The sequence below is a fragment of the Odocoileus virginianus genome, chromosome 21 (genome assembly GCF_023699985.2).
Source record: "Odocoileus virginianus isolate 20LAN1187 ecotype Illinois chromosome 21, Ovbor_1.2, whole genome shotgun sequence".
Taxonomy (NCBI): Eukaryota; Metazoa; Chordata; class Mammalia; order Artiodactyla; family Cervidae; genus Odocoileus; species Odocoileus virginianus.
In genome coordinates, this window is record NC_069694.1 from 43,985,948 (window position 1) to 44,002,468 (window position 16,521).

The 16,521-nt window shown below is 41.0% G+C and overlaps 1 protein-coding gene across 4 annotated transcripts in view; it reads right to left on the bottom strand.

Moving 5' to 3' along the window:
• Positions 1-16,521, bottom strand: part of NPNT (nephronectin) — a 75,969-nt gene that overhangs the window by 15,477 nt on the left and 43,971 nt on the right. For all 4 annotated transcript variants that reach the window (XM_020901203.2, XM_070452253.1, XM_020901204.2 and 1 more), the window contains 5 exons: positions 16,206-16,325; positions 14,775-14,894; positions 12,794-12,928; positions 12,367-12,489; positions 10,592-10,981 (listed from right to left, as the gene is read on the bottom strand). In XM_020901203.2, coding sequence (XP_020756862.2) covers positions 10,592-10,981; positions 12,367-12,489; positions 12,794-12,928; positions 14,775-14,894; positions 16,206-16,325 — 888 coding nt within the window. The remainder of the gene's footprint in view (positions 1-10,591; positions 10,982-12,366; positions 12,490-12,793; positions 12,929-14,774; positions 14,895-16,205; positions 16,326-16,521) is intronic.

Consider the following 16,521-nt stretch of genomic DNA (forward strand, 5'->3'; position numbering starts at 1 on the left):
CAACTGAATATTTTTACCAAAGAACATTAAAAGTAAGCACAGTGACATATATACACCACTATGTATAAGTGTTGGTTGCCTGGTCATGTCTGACCCTCTGTGACCCCATGGACTGTGGTCCATCCGGCTCCTCTGTCCTTGGAATTCTCCAGGCAAGAATACTGGAGTGGGTTGCCACTTCCTCCTCCAGGGGACCTTCCCAACCCAGGGACTGAATCTGGGTCTCACGCATTGCAGGCAGACTCTTTACCAACTGATCCACCAGGGAAGACCCTAAAGCCTATGTATAAAATAGATAACTAATGAGAACCTACTACATAGCACAGACAACTCTGCTCAATTTTCAGTGGTTACCTAAATGGGAAGGAAACCCAAGAAAGAGATATGCAGCTGGTTCACTTTGCTATATAGTAGAAACTAATCCAACACTGTAAAGCAAGTGAACTCCAATCGAAAAAAAGAAAAGGTAAGCCCAGTGAAGTAAATGTAAATATTATCCCGCACACTTACTACCAGACTTCTTCCAAAGAGTAACTACTATAGCAGAATGTAAGCACAATTTATTAAAGGCAGGTTTACAAATTCTGTTTCTGTTCCAGGGTGGCTCCCATGACATTACCCAGGCCAGTTCTGGCATTTGTTGTAGGACTAGAAGATTAAAGATAACAGTGTCTTAAATTCTTTCTATACTTAGGGGTTTAGTTCATCTGGAGAAAATGGTACATGTGTAACTTCCCTAATAATCTGAAGGCTCTTTCTTGTGGCAAAGTGGGGATGAATGACAAGGGTTTTAAGAGGCTATCTCTCTGCTTCCCTCCTCCTTTCTCTTCTCCCCTCCTCTCCCCTGCCCCCTTCTTCCTTCTCCAGATGAACATACACAGGACAGCTTTAAATCACCAGAGGGAATCAAATAAAAAGATTAGAAAAGAGATTCTGAAATTTCCTTAACTACCTTAGAGAAAATTCTCAGTCATCTACTGATCACTAACAAAACGCAAAGGGTTGCTGAGCTCCACAGAAATAAGCCCCACTGTGCCAAAGCTTTCACTGTGTGGGAAAAATCCCCAAAGTTCAAAAGACACCTTTGGGCTGAGAGTAAAGAATAGAACTGGGAAAAATTAAATCTCTAGTGAAAGGTAGGAACATAGACAGAGCTAATAATAATCAGCCCCATTTTTGTAACTCCCTATTTCTCTTCTAATAAGATTTCAGGATGACTTGAAGCACTTGCCTAGAGCCGCACCAGGAGAAGAATGTCTAAGAGATGGCTTTTCTCTCAGTGTGACCATAAGGGTGATGACTCATCTCTTCTAGGTCAGAGATCACTGGACAAGGAATGTGGAGGCAAAGAGCAAGAAAGAGGAGGGGTGGGGGGCAAAAGACAGCATCTCAGACTCCTTGCCTCTCATCCCCACTCTGTTATCTCTGAAGAGCCCTAGGTTTTACCACCAGAAACGTTTTGTCCCTTTGCTTTCTTATAAGCCAAAGGAAGTTAGAAGGTGAGGACTGAGTCTGGGCCCTGGAACAGAATACAGGTGGCACCATGGCCGACTGTTTGACTATGCTGCCTGGGTGAGTATAGCACCAATACCCTGGGTGACACAGAAGCCCACCTACTGTGAGGGACAGGCCTCGATGCCTTTGGGACCAATGGATCACTTTAAAGGAAAAGGGAAAGCTTTTATTTCTGATATTTAGAAGACCCATCATATAAGTTTCCCATCTAGATAGATTCATCTCTGCAAAGGCTGTCATCACTATTTGCTCAGTAAAGAAGTTGAGGTGATACTGTCTCTGTTTTAACATTACCACTGTTCAATTAGGTACCATAAATACCTAAAAAAAATAAAACAGGATATTCCAATTATTTGGTCATAAGTAAAGTAATGTAACATGATAAAAAGCATCAGAAAAATATAAACTCAAAACTAGAACACAAAATAAGGCTGTGTTTTTATAAGTTAAGTGGGAAATGTTTTCATTACCATGTAAATGAATTCAACAATATCAATAGAAGTGGTATGGCTTTTGGGTATTGAGTTCTTATTGTATGCCAAACACTATGGTAGGAGTTTTACAAGCACTCTCTGACCTGATTTTCACAACCACCCAATGAAGCAGATACTGTTATTATCCCCACTTACAGATAAGGAAACAGAGGCACAGCAAGATTTCATAACTTGCTGCAAATCGTGCACCCCAATGTTCATTGCAGCACTGTTTATAATAGCCAGGACATGGAAGCAACCTAGATGCCCATCAGCAGACGAATGGATAAGGAAGCTGTGGTACATATACACAATGGAATATTACTCAGCCATTAAAAAGAATTCATTTGAATCAGTTCTAATGAGATGGATAAAACTGGAGCCCATTATACAGAGTGAAGTAAGCCAGAAAGATAAAGACCAATACAGTATACTAACGCATATATATGGAATTTAGAAAGATGGTAACGATAACCCTATATGCAAAACAGAAAAAGAGACACAGATGTACAGAACAGACTTTTGGACTCTGTGGGAGAAGGCGAGGGTGGGATGTTTTGAGAGAACAGCATTGAAACAAGTATACTATCAAGGGTGAAACAGACCACCAGCCCACGTTGGATGCATGAGACAAGTGCTTGGGGCTGGTGCACTGGGAAGACCCAGAGGGATCAGGTGGGGTGGGAGGGGGGATGGGGAACACATGTAAATCCATGGCTGATTCATGTCAATGTATGGCAAAAACCACTACAATATTGTAAAGTAATTAGCCTCCAACTAATAAAAATAAATGGAAAAAAAAAACCACATGCTGCAAATCGCAGAGTGGCTGTGAGCATAGTATTTTTCATTACAACTCTAAATGTGCACAGCAACGCCACAAAAAAATCTGATCTCTGACTTTGGTCATGTTCACGAAGAACTCAATTTATACCTTCCAGAGAGAGCTTTTTTTTGACAGCCATCACAGGATCCAATTAAAATATAAATAAAATGCCTTGAAAACTTTCAGAATTCGCAGCACTCGAACCTGACCTTCAAGCCGTCCTTCAAAACATTTGCTGAAATTTCATCTTCAGGGAGATGCGAGGCATCTTCCCAGGGTCTCTCTAGGCCTTATGGTCTACTAGAAAGCAAACTAGTTTGAAGACCTTTTCACCCCTCAGCAGAAACAATCTTTTTACTCATCACCACACAGAATCAGAAAAGAGATCGTATTTCCATGACTATGGAACAATGTGATCACACCAGCCACAGACTCTGTAAAATCCGTAAAAGGGAAAAGAAAGAACATGTGGACAGGAGGCAGCCAAGCAGCAATCATTAAAGTGCAAACAACTCTGTCTTACTGATGGTGCTTGGAATTTCAACACACAGTCATGATCTAGAATATTATAGCAACAATGAGTCTGGTTTTCTGATATGGCCACTCTTAAAAGCCCCTGATACATATTACATTATATTCCATAATCTTTATTCTGCAACACTTTCCTTCTTGATATGGCCCAGATGCTGTATGCTGTGTTTTAGGCACAAGTGTTAAATCTTAAACAACCCATGTGTGCACGCTCCATCACCCAGTCATGTCCAAATCTTTGCAACTCCATGGACTGTAGCCTACTAGGCTCCTCTCTCCATGGGCTTCTCCAGGCAAGTAGACTGGAATGGGTTGCCATGCCCTCCTCCAGGGATCTTCCAGACCCAGGGATAAAACCTGAATCTCCTGCACTGCAGGTGGAACAACCCACAGCTGGCTTTGTCTCCATTCAAGGCATGGTTCTGCTGTACTGAGTTGTCACTGTGTTTTAGGGGGCCCTACCCTTTGGTAAAGAACTTGCCTGCAATGCAGGAGACCTGGGTTTGATTCTTGGGTCAGGATGATCCCCTGGAGAAGGAAATGGCAACCTCCTCCAGTATTCTTGCCTGGAGAATCCCATGGACAGAGGAGCCTGGCAAGCTACAGTCCATGGGGTTGCAAGAGTTGGACATGACTTAGAGACTAAACCGCCACCACCAATCTTCAGCGCAGTCAGCAGAGTTCCTTACTTGTGAGCTTGTGAAACCTGCAGAATCTCAGATCCTCACCTAGACCTACTGAATCAAAGTTTTCATTTTTAACACAGTCTCTGTCTGATTTATACACACACTGAAGACTGAAACATGCCTCCCCAGAAAGTCCAATTTAGTTAATGTGTGGATTAGGACTCGACATCTTAAATAAGTACCCTAAGTTACTCTGGTTCAACTGGGCTTCTGATAACACTCTGAGAAAAATCTACTTCCTGATCCCAGTGCTATTATATTCCTTGCAGAGCTTTTTAGCTAAAACTGGACAAATCTGACATGCTCAATTATAAAGAAATTTTAAAAGGTTAAAAATAGAAGTTAACCAAACTTTGATTGAGTTGGTAAAAACCAACAAGTTCTAATAAAGTTAACATGATTCACCATCAACATTCCCTGGGGTACTTTTTCAAAACACAAAACTCTCTTGCTGGGAGAGTGGGATTCTATGGAAGTCAATGAAGGACAGGGAAGCCTTGCATGCTTGGGGTTGGTTGCAAAGAGTTGCACACGACTTGGCAACTGAACAGCAACCACCACCCTCTCCCTAAGGAATGACTGTTATAACAAATTACTGTGACCAGTGACAGTGGGAACGGGAAGATTAAAAATCACTGCATGAGGATAACAAAAAGACAATGAAAATCACCCCAAACATCAACAACTGGATAGATCCATGGTTACTATTTTGGTCTTTTTTTCTTCCAGACTTTTGTATTCACCCAGACATGGGAAGATGTGTATTTTATACCTAACTGGGGTCAAATGGTATACCCAGTTCTGTATATTCTCTTTCACTTAACATTTTTATAAAATAAGTACTTTTCCAAGTCAGTGAACATTTTTTAGAAAAAGATATCAATGCATAATATTTCACTGTATTGCTAGACTGGAGTTGCATTTTTCCCTAACGTCCTTTACTTTGGGTTTTATATAGTGTTCTTTTTTTCTCTGCTCTGGGATACCTCCTACCTGCTCTGATACCAGATTTTTGTCTTTGGTGTTCGCTTGGTCTTCAACCTTTTAGCAATCCCCTGCAGCATACCTCTGGTATCCAGGCAGGCAGCCCACCAGTTAAATCTGCCTTTCTTGCTCTAAGTCTGCCCAGTAATTTTCTGTCCTCCCTACACCTCCTTACTACATCCCCACCAGGCTCTTTGAGTCCAAGATCGACCCACTGGTTTCAGAAACCACACAAATGAGAGCTAATGGGAGAGGGCTATTGGGTGTGTGGTCTCTGTAAGTCTTAGTTCAGTCCAGCCTGATCTGAAGTGGGCTATAATGAACTCTGATCCCAACAGTTAAATAATCCCATGGTTAAATCCATTTGGGAAATGATGCACATTATATGCCTCTCCAAGAGATTCACAATGACCACTAGCATACTGAAAAGTCCTACACTTAACAAACCTATTTAAGTTGACTAAGCCTGCAGGCTTACTCAGTTGCTCAGTCCTGTCTGACTCTTTGTGACCCCATGGACTGTAGCCCACCAGGCTCCTCTGTCCATGGGATTTCCCAAGCAAGAATACTGGAGTGGCTTGCCATTTCCTCCTCCAGGGGATCTTCCTAACCCAGAGATGGAACCTGAATCTTTTGTGTCTCCTGCGTTGGCAGGCAGATTCTTCACCACTGCATCACCTGGGAAGCCCTGACTAAACATCAGTTCAGTCACTCAGTCGTGTTCGACTCTTTGCGACCCCATGAATTGCAGCATGCCAGGCCTCCCTGTTCATCACAAACTCCCGGAGTTTACTCAAACTCATGCCCATCGAGTTGGTGATGCCATCCAGTCATCTCATCCTCTGTCGTCCCCTTCTCCTTCTGCTCCCAATCCCTCCCAGCATCAGGGTCTTTTCCAATGCGTCAACTCTTTGCATGAGGTGGCCAAAGTATTGGAGATTCAGCTTCAGCATCAGTCCTTCCAATGAACACCCAGCACTGATCTCCTTCAGGATGGACAGTTTGGATCTCCTTGCAGTCCAAGGGACTCTCAAGAGTCTTCTCCAACACCATAGTTCAAAAGCATCAATTTTTCAATGCTCAGCTTTCTTCACAGTCCAACTCTCACATCCATACATGACCACTGGAAAAACCATAGCCTTGACTAGATGGACCTTTGTTGTCAAAGTAATGTCTCTGCTTTTTAATATGCTATCCAGGTTGGTCATAACTTTCCTTCCAAGGAGTAAGCATCTTTTAATTTCATGGCTGCAGTCACCATCTGCAGTGATTTTGGAGCCCCCAAAAATAAAGTCTGACACTGTTTCCACTGTCTCCCCATCTATTTCCCATGAGGTGATGGGACCAGATCCCATGATCTAAACATAGGATCTCAATTTATTCAGCCTCATAACTTTTTTAGGTATACACTTGCCTAATATCCCAGAAAACTAATGTTCTGTGAAACACACTTTGAAAAGCATCCGTCTGTCCCATTAGTGGAGGAACAAGAATTTCATGCTGTATCAGGTAACTCTGAAAGCGAAAGTGTTAGTCCCTCAGTCGTGTCCGACTCTGAGACCCCGTAGACTGTAGCTCACCAGGCTCCTCTGTCCAGGCAAGACTACTGGAGTGGGTTGCCATTTCCTTCTCCAGGGGATCTTCCCAACCCAGGGATTGAACTCAGATCTCCTGCACTGCAAGCAGATTCTTTACCATCTGAGCCACCAGGGAAGCCCATCAGGTAACTTCAGTGTTGCTTAAATCACGCTAGGGTTAGTCCTGCAAATATATCTGATTATAATTCTGTTCACGCAATCTGAAAAACCTAGGGTTCCTCACATTGAAATTTTTAAAAAACACATGCTTAATACTCCAAATCACACATAAAAGTTATTGTCTTAATCACATATTTAAATACTCCCCATCACAGTCATTCCTATAAAATACAGCAATCTTTTACATTTCACAGTATTTAATAATTCACAAACATTTTTACTTGTATTATGTTTGATCCCTGAAGCACTCTATGAGTATGTTAAATACCACTGCCATTTAACAGATGAGAACATTCAGGTAGAAAACAGTAATCTGTTCAAAGTCACTGAACTCATACATAATAGAGATGAGAATCAAAACTGTATCTTCTGGTTCAATGTATTCTATCCTCAACAGTAGCAAAAAACCTCTCATTCTCATATGCCTCAGTCTTATATTCTTTTCCAATGTCTTTTGACCGTTTTTCAACATCATGCTTAAAAATTTAGAAGTATATTAGATTTAGTTTTCCAGAGAATGTTTTATTTTAAAAGCTACATTAAGCTTCATCAGCCTAAGAGAAAGATCATAAGTCTGAAATAAGATTATTTGAGGACAGACTATAAGAAACAATAGTCTATTGAATACTTGAGAAATAGTTTAATCCAGTACAAAAATTCATTTCACTTCATTCAACAAATATTTTTGAGAGCCTACTATGTACCAGGCATTATACGACCTACCTAAGGGGAAAACACCTGGTGAGTAAATACCTGCCCATAAATCTGCACTATAACATACTTGGCAACCAAGGGAAAGATTTAGATTAGAAGAACATGCTTTAAAAATTCCCCTTGTAACCAGCTCAGATCTGACTATTATGTATCTTTGGACCCTGTGTTTTAAGACAGACTGTGGAAGCAAAGAATGTTTAAAGGACAAGGCAAAAAGATTGCGAAATAGGTTAAAAAGTTGTATTTCTAAGAAGAGATTTATGAACAGGATTGCTGTTCATAAAAGAAGAAACTGTTCACAAGAAAACAGTTGTGTAATTTCCTAAGATGGGGTCTGGAGACAATGACCATTGAGGGCTGTGTCCATCAGCCCTCAAGACCTGACAATATTGAAGAGGTGTAACCTATAGGTTATAGTTTTTTTCTTCTTTGGTTTCCTTTTAGAATATCTTCATAGTCTTTTCTTGGGGGACAATACATACCTACCCATGCATACACACCAAAACATTTCATATTATAAAGAAAAGTTCTGTTTAACAACCTCTTCCCTTAAACATATGTATTTTTCAATGTAAAGAAAAATACAGTTGAAGTAAGGGGCTATTTGGAGACTGCGCAAAAGTGCCTGTAACTAACATCACCTGAAAATTCATGAAATGAGGAGAGCCAAAGTCTGTTTCTCAGACCAGTGGCGAATAAGGATGGCTTAAGAAATTTATGAATTTAGGCAAACTCCAGGAGATAGTGAGGGACAGGGAGGCCGGATATGCTGCGGTCTATGAGACTGCAAAGAGTCAGACACAATTTAGTGACTAAACAACAACAACAGCAAGAAATTATCATGCCGGAAATGAAGAAAATATCCCATGAATAAATGGGGTTGAACTTAAATAGTGCTAAGCTTCCTCTGTTTTCACAATGAATTGAATCCCAGTTGTTTGTTCTGAATTAAAATCTTAGAACCACTCCCTTACTTGGAATATATGCTATAGTCTCCAGACAGCAAATTAAGAAGCTTCCAAAATATCCTCATCCATGCTAATTTAACCAGCAACTATGACTGAAGATGAACTGAGAGTGGAATTTAATTTTTGGCAGGAGTATCCCAACACAGCCACGCTATCTGCAGCATCCAACAGCCTTGGCATGGGATCAAGGTAATTCTTTCTGAGGGCATGTCTTTAAGATCACACTCTCTTAGAACGAGTGCTCTCAAACATCATTGAAGCCCTGCATCTGCCCAGTTTTATCCTGCTAAATCCTATGGGTGAACTTCAATGTTATTTTTAAATTCATATGTGTGTTGGTATAGAGAGGAATAATGGGAAGAAAGAGACTTTTTTTTTTAAAAAAAGGAACACATTAAAAGGCTCAAAAAGAGGTTGAACAAAGCAAATTTTGTTCTAGTAATAAGGGGGCCTCGTCCCCCCTTTCAAAACTTCTTTACCTACAGTCTCTATCTCCGTTGACACCCATTAAAAATCTGGAATCTTGAATCCAACCTGGCTCCCGTCTAGATCTAACCACCAGTTTACAGTAAATACAAGGGGTAGTTGGCCAGTTTTTCTCATCAATCCTTGGCCCAACCCGCCAGTTTGTTGGTGGTTTATTGCATATGCTATGCTGCTTCCTACCCTTGTGCTTCTGTTGTGCTGTGTCCATGAACCAAGCCTGCTTTTTTTTAATCCCCTCAGCCCCACTTCACTCAAGAAGCCTCCCCATTCCCCACACTGTCCCTGGCCAGTTAGGCACCCCTCTTCTCTACCTCCACTAATCTCCCACTAAGTACTACAGTTATTTTCAGGGCAACTGTCTTTTCCATCAGAGTATATGCTTTTCTGTTTTACCTTCGTACCAGTGCCTAATACAGGGCCTGGCATTCTAAAATGTACTGAAAATGTTTATTGGTTGAATGAATGAACACTTAGATTAAAAGTTAAATGCATGTGCTATATTAAGCTCTCCATCTCTGAAAGTTTTCAAGTAAATCTGAATAGGTTAGGAGAATTCTCCTACTGAATAGGAGCTATGATCTACTTATTCTTTCCATTTCCACTCACATTCTTAGTTGCCCAATTGACAGACTTTCATATAGCCCTTTATAATATGTAACAATAGAGGTATATGACTTATACTATGTATAACTGATTCTTATTCAAGACATGGCCTGTGGCTAACACAAAAGACCACAAACAGCCAAAGCAATCCTGAGAAAGAAGAATACGGTGGTAGGCACACACTTCCTGACTTTAAGCTATACTAGAAAGATAGAGTCATCAAACAGCACGGTACTGGCATAAAAACAGACATTTAGACCAATGGAACAAAATCAGGAGCTCAAAAATAAACCCAAGCACATAAGGTCAAATAAAATTTGACAAGGGACCCAAGAATACTTCACTCTCTTTATAAATGGTGCTGGGAAAACTCGATAATCACAGGTAAAAGAACGAATCTAGACCCTTATCTTACACTACTCACAAAAATTAGCTTGAAATGAATTCAAGACTTGAACAAAAGACCTGAAACCACAAAATTCCTAGAAGAAAACAGGAAGAAAGTTCCTCAACATGGGTCTTGGCAATGATTTCCTTTGATGGGACCTAAGGCACAAGCAAGAAAATAATAAGCAGGATGACATCAAACTAGAGAGCTTCTGCACAGCAAAAGAAACCATCAACAGAATGAAGAGACGAGGAAAAATATTTGCAAACCATATATGTGGCAAGGGGTTAGTATCTAAAATATACAGGAAACTCATATAACTTCATAGCAAAAAAAAAAAAAAAAACCGCCCAATAATTCAATTAAAAAGTGGGCAGAAGACCTGGGTTCAATCTCTGGATTGGGAAGATCCCCTGGAGAAGGGCATGACAACCCACTCCAGTATTCTTGCCTGGAGAACCCCCATGGACAGAGGAACCTGGCGGGCTGCAGTCCATGGGGTCGCAAAGAGCTGGACACAATTGAGTGACTAAGTAGAGCAGAGAATAAGTCAAACCACTATTCTGCACGTCCTTAAACTCCTACAATGCTGCATGTCAGTTACATCTCAGAAAAACCGGGGAAAAAATCCCCCCAAATGTGGCAGCATTTATGCCTTACTGAACACATCTCCTCGCGGTTTCTGAGGATCCGTCTGTATCCTGTTGTCAACCGTAATCTCTCTGGGCGCAGTGGTGGCAACTGGTGGCACAGTTGTCAGTCTGGTGGCCGGTCTCTCTGGGGCTGTTGCTGGCGGAGGTGTTCTGAGCTCGGGGGGTGGGGGTGGAGGGGGTGTAGGCTCTGGCATTGGCCTTGGTGTAGGCCTTGCTGTTGGCTTAGAAGCGGGCCTGTCGGTAATGACAGGAGGCATGTACGGTGTCTTCAGAGGCCACCTAGTGCTTCTGACGTCAGGAATCCAATTACTGTGTCCTCCATCGCCCTTTGAGATGGTACCATTTCCCTTTGGTACATGAATAGGACCTGAAGGTTCAATCATTACTCTTGGAATATCTAGAAGAGTAAATATATTTCAATTAGTGCACAACCATCTCTCCTTAAAAAGAAAGATATCGAATTGTAAAAAACAAACCCATCAAAATACCTCATGCCAATGAGGCTTACTTTTTGCATTTAGATTATTCCCCTAATGTAAGTCACACTGTTTAAAAAAAAAAGCAAATACTAATGTGTATATATATATATATATATATATATATACTCATAAACATATATCACATAAACATATCTGGTGGATGTATACAAGAATTATATTGTGTTTCTATAGTGAAATGTATCGAAACACAGTTAAGTATTTGTAAAGTAGAAAGAAACAAGAATCAATGAGATTTTTTTTTTAAATGCGGAGATATTCTAAAATTTTAAAGTATGAGAAATGTATATTTAGAGTCAATGTTAAATGCCCCCATGGTACATGTATAATTAGCAATATAAAATCATGTTTAGAATTGTCTAAAGACTAATACTTTTCTCTTCCACACTTTATATAAATTCAATTCACACAAACACATTCTCACTAAATGTTCTATTTATAGTTTTATATTTGGTTTTCCTTCTCCTTTACTAATTTATACAATTGCTTTTTAGAAAAATGTCCAGAGATCATGAAAATCATCTGTGGAAACTTTGTCCTTGATTGTATTCACCAAAAGGAATTAATATTTAATCTTCCTGGAATGATCTACTCCAGACTGGGAGTATAACTACATGACCACCCTTCAAAAATCCTTTAATCCTGATTTTATGCCCCATGATCTTCAATATATATTTTACTACAGAAAATTTTAATTTATCTATTGCTGCATGAAATATATGCTAAATTGTGGCCTTTGGTTTGTGAAACTTTCATTTTGGAGGGTATTTTTTTCCATGTTTATCTACTAACATAGCCATACTACAAATAGGATGTATAAAGTTTTAAAAAGTGAAACAGTTCTGAACATAGAGAAATACAGAAATGCTTTTTTTATAGTAGAATTGGGGGCATAAACCAGAAGAACAAAAATGCACAAAATGTTCAGATTATCCCATCATTATAATCTAATGATAATGATAAACATACATTTATTTCTGATTATAACAAAATCAAATTCTCAGGAAGGGCTCTAAAATGTCTTACCAGCTAAAGAGAAGCTACTGCGAGAGTTTAGTCAAGAAACTGAATGCTTTTTTAAGATTAGAGTCTATCCTTTAGTCTTTAATTTTTTTAAAACACCTGAGCAAGTGATTTTTATTTGTGGAAATCACAGACTAGTTTTACGAGCTATGAAAAATGATATTTGATAATTAATCTTGTTCCTTATCTTCTCTAGCAGTGGCCTTTGTGTAACCCTGTATTTCCTGCTGGAATTCAGAGCTGAGAGAGAAGCATGACTCACACACACAATTCAGCCCATCGCCCTGGTATCCATCTTTACATTTACACTTGTAGGACCCGTGTATGTTGTAACATCGCGCAAAGCTGCTGCACTGGTACTGCCCAAGGGAGCATTCATCTATGTCTGCATCAGGAAGTAGGATAAGAAGAGGTTTATTTAGGAGATAAATACGATGACTCACAAAAAATACAGTTTCAAAAAAAAAAAGGTCAATTTTTTGCAATGTGAAGGTTCACGTAAAATCGCAGATAAAGGGAAGAAATAAAGTACATCTGCATCCAGAACTACCAGAGTTTGAATTTCACGTCTGCTTAATTTAATTGCCAGTAACCTCCTGTGCCCTTGACATCCCAGTCATCACCATAATTAAGAGATCTTTCCGCTCCAGAGGAAAAAACAACACAATGAAATGGTTGGGGTTTATTACCGTGACATTGGTATTTGCCTCCTATGTACATGAGGTCGAAGCCTTTATGACATTTGCAGATGTAACTCCCAAAAGTGTTCACACACTGCCTGTATCTGGGGCAGGAGGCTCTTCCAGTAGCACATTCATCAATGTCTAGAAACAGAAGCCAACTGCATTTTAGGAAGAGCACCGCATGTTCAGGTGGAGTCGATTTTAAAATAAACAATTAACTGCCAACGGCTGCCTGACGCAGTGGCTCATCATAAACGTTATCCGGCTGATTGCCCTGGCAGGCAACATAAATTCTGTATCTCCAAATTTCAACTCATCCTTCCAACCCCAGCTGTCCTCCTCTTGTACCACATCACAGGATGCACTACACCTGTATCCCCCTGCGAGCTCCAGCTAGAAACGTGAGTCATCCTTGACAACCCTATTTCCCTTAACCTTCAAATCATCGAGCCCAGCTGTTTCTTTCTCTGGTAAATTCTGTGAACTCATTTACTCTGCTCTTCACCTACTGACATGACCGTAGTCCAAGCTCTCCCAGGACAGACTATTCTAGGAGCCTCCAAACTGGCCTTTCCTCTGCCAATCTTACCCCCTCCAAAGCATTCCCACTCAATTGCCAACAAATGATTTTATTAAGGCATAAGAGGGCTTCCCTGGTAGCTCAGATGGTGAAGAATCCGCCTGCAATGAGGGAGACCTGGGTTTGATCTCCTGGAGAAGGGAATGTCTACCCACTCCAGTGTTCTTGCCTGAAGAATTCCATGGACAGAGGAGCCTGGCAGTTACAGTCCATAGAGTCGCAAAGAGTCGGACACGACTGAGCAACTTTCACTCTCGAGACCTAAGAAGGGATTGTTACCAAGCTCCAAAATCTCAACTGTTTCTACTTGCTTTCTGAATCCATTCCTCACTCCTCACCATGTCTTTGGTGACCCTGTAATAAACAGTCCTCACCTCTCTCACTGGCTGTATCTTAAGCCATCACCCCTCATACTGTGAACTTAAGGGTATGGTCTTTCGTTCTTTCCAAACCTCAGAGAAGTCAGCCTCTCTTTCACTGCAGTGCTCTCTAACATGTTCACCTGCTTGGCTGATTCTTCACATAGCCAGCGGTCCAGGCCTTACTTTATGGCTCTCTTGACCATTATTTTCTAAAACAGATCCTTTCTGATTTTCACTGTCTTAGTACCTCATATTAACAGCTGGTATTGTTTGTAATTTCACTGGATATTTCTTTCTTTTCTGTCTCTCCCATTAAAATATAGATTTTGTAAGGATTAAAATCTGGTCTGTCCATTACCCTACAGCCTAGTACTTAACATGGTCTGGGATATAGAGAGTACTCAATAAATACCCCTCGAGTCCCCGAACACCTCCATTCACTCAGTGCTTACTACATGCAGGGTACTACAAGGTTAACTTACTAGATGCTAAGTTCTTTGCATCCATGATCTCATTCAATCCTCACAAGGGTTCCATGTGGCATTACTCCCATTTTAAAAGTGAGAAGACTCAAGCTCAAAGAAAGGAAGTCTCTTACCTAAGGTTACATATCAAGTCTATGACAGAGCCAGGTTTGAAATCGAAGCCCACACTCTTATCTTTACCGCCTTCCTAATTTACAGGGGAAAAAAATTGAATCCTTGAGCGCAGCACATGCAGTCTAGCCCTGTCTACCCGCTCAGCGTCAACACTTACTGCCTCTTATGTCCTAGAAATACTGAGCTTTTCTTGTTCCCTGAACACTCTGCTCCCTCTGAACTTCACTGCCTCCGCTCGTGCGGTTTCCCCTGCCTGAACCTTCCTCCTGTCCCTCGCAAGGTTTTCAGAGAGAGAGGAGGTCCCCCTGTGAGACATGTGATATCCTCTCAAGGCAGCTAATTACCTGATGCTATTTACCTGCCCTTTTCCCTTCCCTCCATCACATTTCATTTTCTTCCTTACCCTCGAGAGGCTGCTGACAGAGATGCTTGGTCTTACAACTCACCCACACAGGTCCTCCCGTCAGGAGCCAGCTGCAGGCCAGGAGACGGGCACCTGCACCGGATTTGGCCTTTGACGACATCACAGCCGTACTGACAGTTGGCCATGGAGCACGTCAGGGCACCTGGGAAGACAGTGCTGTCTGACTCGGAGAGACAGGGAGCGTGCCTGGGACCTAAAGTAACGGTTTTTACTGATCCTGAAATCAGTGACACCGAAGCAACAATGAAGACAAAATGGGCTTAATGCTCCAACAATCTAAAAAAAAGTCAAGTCAAAAACAGGAGGAAGGACACAGAGACCTTCTTCCCTCAGATGATTAAGAAGTGGACCAGTTTTGTTAGTATCTGGGGAAGATCCTTAATGCATCTGAAGAACTAAAAGACAAATGTAAAACTTAGAAAAATTATCTGGAAATTTTTCCAGTGGCCAAGCTAAATAGGAAATTGAGGTTATTTTTCAAGATTACTCATATTAAGTGCTGGTCTTAGCTAAAATATCCAAGTAAGTGTCTCAACCATCCCTTGAATGTCTCCAGGTACAGCACATTTCCCAGTGAGTTGTACAAGGATAGAGGATTCTAGCAGCCCTCCCACTTGTTCATAAGCATAAACTCGCCTCACTGCAAAAAGTTCCATGGTAAATATGAAATGATAAATAAAATTAGCTAACCTTTTTATTTTATAAAATGTAATCCAATTAGAAATAGCTGATACCTACTGATAATTAACTGATCTAGCTGATAGTTCAGTAAAAATAAAATTCAAGTCATTAACTATTAGATATCCTATAACCACAACCTCAATTTAACATTCAGCCTGCAGAGAATTTTAGGCCATTTTCCATTTATAAAACACATCCAAATGATAGTAGGAAACATCATCCATTTCTTTCTTACAAAGACACATATGAAATCTACTTTTAAGTTATTATAAGCTTTTGTTTTCATTTGAACTATGGTTTTTCAAGAAAAAAAGTCGTAACTTAGCCTTCAGACTATTATCAAGAAATGTAAAACTGAAGTGAGTGGGTACTTATGGGTGGTTTATACTCAATAACCAGGCTGGGTGGATTCCCTACCAGCCAACAGTTTACTGTCCAGCCTTATGGAGAGCACAACAGTCCTCAAATGGTCACCGAGGTTCTTTTTCTACATGAAACAGTGCTAAAACCAGATGGAAGACGGGGGAAATGTGCTAGGAATGACATCAGAAGACCATTTCCAAATCAGTTTGACGTTGGCAGCCATGGTAAAAGAATGCTAGACATCCACAGTGGGCAGCTCTCATCCTGGTTTTCCACTCCTCAGGCACACATACAAACGCGCTCACATCCTGCTTCGGAGGAGGGTTAGGAGGCCCCTTTCACACACTTGCAGGGCACAGCGTGCAGTCAAGCCCAGAGCATTATGAAGCAGCTAAGATTCTTGACATACTTGAGCAGGACCCGTCCGGCATGAGCATGTATCCGTTGAGACAGTAGCACTTGTAGCTGCCGTAAGTGTTCATGCACCTGTGCTTGCAGGGCCGCGGCTTCAGGCCACACTCGTTTAGGTCTGAAAAGAACGGGGTGGAAGCAGAAAGATGACAAAACCTCGACACCACCGTGAACCACGGAAACTGCTTCTCTCTGCTGAAGAATGAAGGGGAAAAGGCAATCTAGCTACAGTAACCAGCCGTAAACATAAGACTGTTTGCTCACAGTGTCTTCATTTTAATGCTGGTTACATTAGAGCCGTGAAAAGTCTCCTA